Source organism: Silurus aristotelis, assembly GCF_946808225.1.
Source record: "Silurus aristotelis genome assembly, chromosome: 4".
Taxonomy (NCBI): Eukaryota; Metazoa; Chordata; class Actinopteri; order Siluriformes; family Siluridae; genus Silurus; species Silurus aristotelis.
This window is the reverse complement of record NC_139577.1, coordinates 24,511,606-24,519,129: the sequence shown is the minus strand read 5'-3', so window position 1 is coordinate 24,519,129 and position 7,524 is coordinate 24,511,606. Positions and strand designations below refer to the sequence as shown.

Below are 7,524 nucleotides of genomic sequence, written 5' to 3'. Positions count from 1 at the left end.
CACTATATCTCAAATCTGCTATGGCATCAAGGTGTCTGATACACTCACCAGCATAACAAACAATACCATGTAAGTGTCTCTGCTGCATTAACAATCTAAAAAACATCCAGACATGCGGTGGCCTGATTGTGCCAGGGCTGATAAACTGTGTATTGAAGGTATAACAGATGGGTTACAGTCAGCAATAGTGTCTAGTATGGTAGGTGTTCCTGATTTAAAAAAAAAGGTGTGGAGGCATAAGATAGGTGTAACTAATAATGTGGCAGCTGAGTGAATATTGTTGATAATAAAGGTGGGACACAGTTCAATAAAGGTGGAAATGCACCTGTGTGTACAGTCAGAGAGAAGCATACAGTGAGCCTCGCCCTGTAGACTTAGAAACCTAATAATGGCTATCACCTGTTTACATTGTGATCAAACATCAAAGAAAACATCTCTGTCAAACATGACCAAAGTTTCTTTTTTTTCTTTTTTTACAGAACGCTTTTTCTCAACCAGCAAGTTGTTTCTATTACTGTACTTTTTTTTCTTTAAAAAGTGAAAGATATCTAATATGCAACTAATAATGTCTGCAATTGAAACAATTGCAGACATTATTAGTTGCATATTAGATATCTTACAACACGTATTCTTTTAGAAAGCCAGGAGGGTCTACACACTAAAGGCTGCTTTGTTTACATGATCTCTATCTATAAGTGTTATGATTTCTCACGTTTTAGCAAAACAATTTTCTTTAGGAAAAACCTCAATTGCAGCAGGCATCAAAGCACGATAAAAGCTTTAAATTCTCTTATCTTCTAAGGAGCGGCTGCATTGCTTATCAGAGCATAATACCATGTACGGGTGTCCCCTTTGGTTTAAATCTACAGACTCAGATGTTATGCAGCATAATAAATAGACCGTCAAAGGGTAAAATGTCACTGTTGTAGGCTGCTTTGGGCATTTCACAGAAATCTGCACTGCCACCAACAGGTCTGTGTGTGAGCCTGTACACACTGCAGTCATGCTCCAGGTGATAAATAAATTTTGCTCTTTGATCAGCACTGAATCTTAAAGTTGATGGTTTCATTAGTACTTCACAAGGTCCACAATGCTTTGTTGTATCAGACACCACTTCCTTTCGGAGTCTAGTCACGTTATTCATAGTGAGCCAGATAAGAAGTGAGGAAATGGTAGACGGTGTTATGACAGTGGCTGGCAAAGTTCCAGCCTGTAGGACGTTTAGGAAACTGGCTATAATTGTGCAAGTGAAATCAAGCTTAAATGTAAAATTTAGCCCAGCGGAATCACCAGATTGCGGTATGGCTCTGGTTGCTATGCTCAAGAGCTCAAATTGTGTAATGGAAAATATGAACAGCACTCAAGTGATGAAATCAGCATCAGTGGCCTCTACGGATACAGCTGATAGGGTTACATACCAAGGCATAATGCTATCTACCAAACTATTTATTTATTTATTTGCCTACCAGACATTCCGTTTCCACATAAAGCACAATGAGAATGGACCAAAGCAAAAGATTATTGATTAAACTGAGTGCAGCAATTAAACAGCAATTACACAAATCAAGAACACAATAAGTTGTTTGACAAATTTATTTGATTACATCAACAACAATAGTAATATCACAAAACCACCAGCGCAAGTAACAAGCTTTCAAACAGTAAACAGTGTGAGCTGCTTCTAATGAGTGTGACGGCAGGGTGATTTGCTTTACTCCTGCGTTGACATTGAATTAGACTGACTGACATAATTAGAACGCATCCACAATTCTGTAAAATCAGTTCCTTTACTTCACCAGAATCGACTGCTGCTGATGATGATGATGTGATTAAATACAAAACCAAAAGCTTTGAAGTGGCAAATCAGTTGTGGATGTCTTAATGCCACACCCAAGCCGCTGCATCCAAAGAACGTTTTTCCAACAGTCCGGTTTGTTGAGTCATGCCGGTTTGTCTCTCATAAATTCGCTACCCGTCTCCATCTTCACAAATTTGGGTACCGCTTCAGTAGTGTGGTGGCCTGTTTTGGTAAAAGCCGCCCTCCCTGGGAAAGTGTTTGTTGCTTTGTTCGGGCACGCGCCTCAGCCTGTGAGTGATGAAATTGGAAAAGGTCAGTACTATGCAGAAGACATATATTTGACTCAAATGCCTTTTAGTTACCATAGATTTTATACATAAGACAAAATAGAATAGGTTTCAAGCTGAGGAGGGTTAATGTAATGTCCTAAAATTGTGAAATTCTGCCTGCCCTGCTAAAAAACATCAAAACTTCCAACATGCCACTAACAATATTGAGTCAAAATGGACAGACAAAACAAGAAGAGAAACTGGCAGGAAACATGAGCTTGATCTGCAGTTTGTTATGACTTCTCCCCTCCCAAAGCAGGAAACAAATTACACTGGCCATTCTTCCTAATTACCCGCTCCCACGTCTCTCTCTCTCTGTGACATATTTAATGAACACCAGAACACAGCTGACCTAAATTAGTAGGCAGGATTTTTAAAAAAATATCCTGTTGGCATTCATTTACCTGTGCTCTCTCAATGCATCTGTAGAACACGGTGAGTTCATTGGAGCAGAGTTTGGTGTTGAAGTCATTCTGTTTCCAGCAAGCCATCACTACTGCCATTTCTGTCACACAGGAAGCCTCTGCAACAAGAATAAGCATTAACAATGTGTAACAACGGTGTACTGGTCCAATTTATTGGATTTAGTATTAGTTAGTTTTAATAAAATATGTTAAATCCTATCTACAGTGGAACCCGGTTATCTCGCCCTCGGTTACCTCGACAACCCTATTAAGTCGACGTTTTTGAAGTGGAACCGCCAAATTCTCGCTTTTTCTAAGCATTTTTTTTTTGCGGTTATGTCGAACCGTGATATCTCGAGCAGCAGGGGGGAAAGATTTGCCATTTAACGTCGGTTATCTCGGTCGGCACTGTGCAGCCGCAGAAGAACTCGTGAAAGTTGGGGAAAAAAATCAAGGCTTACAGCTGCTACAGGTGTTGTATTGTATACTGGTGAATCTCTGCTGTTAGTTAGTGCACATATGCCTTTTGTTGTTAAATGTAATGCGATGAACGGGAGGCGAAAGCCGCGCTTTGCGGCGCGGAACGTGGGATGACCATCCAAAAGCATAGAATGAACACCGGCAGGATCGGGGGGGGGGGGGGGGGGGGAATCCGCGGTGCGCTTTGGGAAGAAAAGAGCAGCCGTTGAGAGAGTGCCGGTGGGAAGACACGTACCGGGATACGCATGCGCGATAACAACAACCGCCGTGAACCAACATATACCAACAATAACGGACGGTGAGAGTGTGGAAGTTTAAATAGGAGCTGATGATGATGCTAAACGAGCACCATATGTGCGCGATTGAAGCCGGGAGCTTCAGAGAAAGCGGCCGAGAAAACACCTGACACGCTGAAGGGGGCGTGGCAGGTGGATTCCTGACAGTTAACAAACATGTACTGTATGTATTTTTATAGCATGCCTTCATCAAACAAATCGCGGCAACGCTGTTGTGTAAAAAAAAAAAAAAAACTTCAAAAAACACGTGCATGCACATTCTCATTTATTAACGCACATCATGTACATAAAGAAATTTCAAGCACGTTAATATATTGCCGCCATATTAATTTTCGTTTATCTCGATGCTTTTTGGCGACCCCCTAGGACATCGACATAACCGGGTTCCACTGTACTATGATGGTGAATGCATGGTCATGATGGATCCTGAATATGACATCTCAATCACACATGTGACCAGCGTTGCCAGAGTCAAATTTTCACCCCTGCCATACGAAAGTTGTGAAAACTTCAAAACATTATTTCGAAGAACCCACAAAATCACACTTATTTTAATGTGTGCACTTTTTGTGCTAGTTTCCTTTTTTGTAAATTTTTGAGATGCATTTGGGAGAAAACCTGCTGACATTTGGCAACCCATGTGACATTTCCCATATTTACATTAAAAGAATACGGCTCTAAACTAGTGCAAAGAATTTATTTTCAGGTCAATATGGTGTGATATTTAGTCGACACTTACATGACCAGCATATTTGCACAATTCTGATTATTAGTCAGATCTATTTATGTTTATGGTTTGCAGTCATAATAAAAGACATTTCTTTAAAAATTAACTTTTCCCCTGAACATTTAGCAGATGCCCTTATCCAGGGAGACCATGAACACCCTGCAATTCTTGAAATGTTCTTGTGTATCCCTTACTACCTTTGGATTTCCGTCCCCCAAATATCAAACAACCCACCAATTTCCCTATTCTTATACTGAATAATGTCCAATGGAGGACACTGCTCTTGCTGTTCACTGTTCTATAGCAGTGCGGTTGATGTTGGATTTTGACGATGAATAGAAAAATGCTATGGAAATAAAAATAAAAAGGTCAAAGATTTCCAGACTGCATTTTCTCATGTATGCCTCATAGCTTGACTTTTGACACCTTCGGTCTACAGAGGAAAGTGGAAGAGTCCTTAAAAATAATATGCCACTACTCACTACAGCTACCCTTCTAGCTCTGTTTTCTTTGCTTTAGGATCACATCTTTTTGGTTCTCTTAAAATAATATGCAAACAAATGAAGGTTAATTGTCAAAGAAGTTAAAAAGTAAGCAAAAAGAGTCAAACTAAATATAACGGGAATATTAAATAAAGTGGAAACAGTTAAGTATAACGCCAGTGCATTGATGCTGTGCATTTTTAAATGCCCGAATTAAGGTCCAGGGACTCCACATACACTCTACAACAAACAAATACTTCTCCTTACCTCCTTTGTTCGGCTTGCGGTTGGCGACTTCATCTTTAAGGGCCAGAGGCTTGTTAGGTTTGAGGACAGGCTTTCCATGCTGCTTACTCAACAATCGGGCCACCTTTTCCTGAATCACACATCCACTCTGCATTGCCATAACTTTTTTTTTTTTTTTTTTTACTGCTATGCAACAATAAATAACATAAGTTTTTAACAGTTTCCTGTGTCACAGCAAAAATAAATATACTCGCACAGCAGAGCGAACTAATATATGAATCTGATATAGATGTCCCCTAAACCTGTTCTATGCAGGTCGCCATTTTTGCCGGAAGACGAGTTACGTTTTCTGTTGAACGGCACTGTCGTAAATATACCGCAAATGCAGGGTTGAACTCAAATGTGTAACCCTTTATTTATAGTATGGTCATAAAAACTACAAGTGGGCAATTTTAAACGATTTGAAATCATTTCATGTTTAAATATACCCATGTTTTGAGCCCGATTTTTTATTAAAAACAAAACAAAAACATTTGGCTGCTTTATTAGTCTGGTGTGAGTATTGGGCACATCCCACTGTACAGAGAAACTCAGGAAGACAGAATTTGATGAAAAAGCTGTATTTTACTGTTGGTTTGGGAAATTTTAAGGATCCTCCAGGAGAAGTCTAAAGCTCCAACAGAAATGTGTAACATTTCAGCTTTCTTTTTGCTCGAGGGGTGTTGCTTTATCTTTCACTTTAAAATTCCCCAAGGTGATCCATTAGAGCTGAGTCAGCTGACATGCTCACCAGGTTATAGTTTTCACTTTTTAACTCTTGCCTGCTCATAGCAGTGTGCCTTGAGTTGTCAGCATGCTGGAATTGTCCTCTGCTGCCACTTTTTTTTTCTAGAAGTCATTTTGTCAGGCAGTATTTTGCTACATCCACAGGCATTCATGGTGCCACCTACATATATCATCTCAACAACTTTTGCATCTTATGCAGCCCCATACCATCACACTATGCATTCATTGCAGTCAGGTTCATAACATGCTGGACCCAATTTAAGTTCAACAAAATGCATCTTTCGCTTATTAGAGCAAAGATTATGCTCCCACTATTCATCATCTTATTTCATGTTTTTAGTCAAATTTAATCTTGTGCCAAAAAAAGCAAGGAAGGGGTTTTTTTCTTTCTTTCTTGGAGGTCCATACAGGTTGACTTTTGCAATGTCCTTCCCATTGTTTGAGCTGTCAGTGAAACTCTCATTTCCATTGATAATCCATGTGCCAATTCTGAAGCACTTGCCTGTCTGTTTCTCAGAGCTAGCTGGTGCACTGCCAATTATGCAAGTTAAGAAATCGGCTATTCTGGCTTTATTTAGTGGCACTATGGCTCATTCTGTAGTGCTTGATTACTGGTGAAAATGTGTTTGATTTGTATTTGATCACATCTTCCTGTATTCGTTTCCATCTTTGTGAAGTCTCACAATCAGATTTTTTTATTTCTTCTGGCAATTCTTTTCCATGATGCAGACATGCTGATAGACACATCCCATACTGTAAAAACTGAGAACGTTCTGGTGTTTAAAATATTTTAAAAGCATTTTCATGCAATTAGCCTAATTTGAAATCAGTTGTGTACTCAAATTAGTTCTAATGATCACAGTGTCTTTTTTTTAATCTTGTGTCTTTACAGGATAGTTCGCTTTTCAAAGAGGCTCTAATTTGGGGGCTGCTTTTTCAATATAGCCTTTCTAAAGTAGTTGTTTTTATGATCTGTTAATAAGAAATAATACTTGGCATATAAAAACAATGCACTTATTGAGAGGTGATGCATTTTTTTTTAATCATTTTACATGTATGTAATTTTGCACAGGGTTACACTCAGTTCTACTGTATATTGAATCACAGAAAATGGATAAATAAATTATGTTGACTTGTTTTTATATGTCAACCTTTCCACAGGAAGCTTTATTTAGCCTATAAACCCAGCAAGAATGCAAGATAATATAGGACAAGCCCAAGCAAAAATGTTCCTGCACTTCATAGCAGCAGTGCCAAGTCAGGAGTTACAAAAATCCTGGGAAAACCTAAAATTTACCTAATGTTCTGTCTTGTGTTGATTGTCATACAAACTTTCAGTGGACATAAACATATTAAAGCTCTATATTCTGCTTTAAAGCAGGATCACATCACAAACCCTGAATCATTATAATATTATTATAGGGGGTTTTATAGTTTACATGAAGGTTGGAGTAATGGCTGAAATACTGTTTCATGACATTCATATAACAGTTCAATCATTGCTGATTTTGAAATTGTTTTCATTGCTGACATAAACAAGTAATTCTGTAAAAAGCAGCTTTTAAATCATGCACGTAAAGATGTTGAATTTAAGGTGTAAGATCCCTTTGGAAATATAAATGATCCTGTGAACTCTGTTACCTTCCAGCTGGAGACTTTGTTAAAAGAAAAACACAAAAAAAAAGGAAATAGGGGTGCAGCTGTTTGGATAGTAATCTTGCTTTTATGCAGGTGAAGTAATTTTAAATGGGGACCCTCAGGAAATAGGTCAAGGCAAGTCAGGTCTCTTTAAAGAGGTTACCGATCCTGACTTACATGTATTCCCCTATCTGTTTTAGTTACGTTCAGTATGCTCTTTCACTCCATTGTAGTGTAGGCTTCCTTCAGGGTATGGTTTTAGATAAAGTGCACCAGACTCCCACATTCTGAAAATGAGCAGTATGTTCTTGGAGCTGTTTTGGTATTTCATCTCTGTC

General features: G+C 38.8%; 1 protein-coding gene across 1 annotated transcript; it reads right to left on the bottom strand.

Moving 5' to 3' along the window:
- Positions 1-1,575: 1,575 nt before the first annotated feature.
- On the bottom strand, positions 1,576-7,227 carry chchd1 (coiled-coil-helix-coiled-coil-helix domain containing 1). The gene is made up of 3 exons (XM_083538473.1): positions 4,784-7,227; positions 2,532-2,650; positions 1,576-2,086 (listed from the first exon to the last, which is right to left on the bottom strand). Exons 1-3 carry the CDS (start codon positions 4,920-4,922, stop codon positions 1,985-1,987), a joined length of 360 nt encoding a protein of 119 aa, XP_083394599.1. The 5' UTR covers positions 4,923-7,227; the 3' UTR covers positions 1,576-1,984.
- Positions 7,228-7,524: the final 297 nt, after the last annotated feature.

Excerpts from the sequence above, each read along its gene's own strand:
- chchd1 (XM_083538473.1), bottom strand. The coding sequence starts at position 4,922 with ATGGCAATGCAGAGTGGATGTGTGATTCAGGAAAAGGTGGCCCGATTG. Across the intron at positions 2,651-4,783 it reads CCGCAAGCCGAACAAAGGAG|AGGCTTCCTGTGTGACAGAA; the intron begins GTAAGGAGAAGT and ends TTCTTGTTGCAG. Across the intron at positions 2,087-2,531 it reads GATGCATTGAGAGAGCACAG|GCTGAGGCGCGTGCCCGAAC; the intron begins GTAAATGAATGC and ends CATCACTCACAG.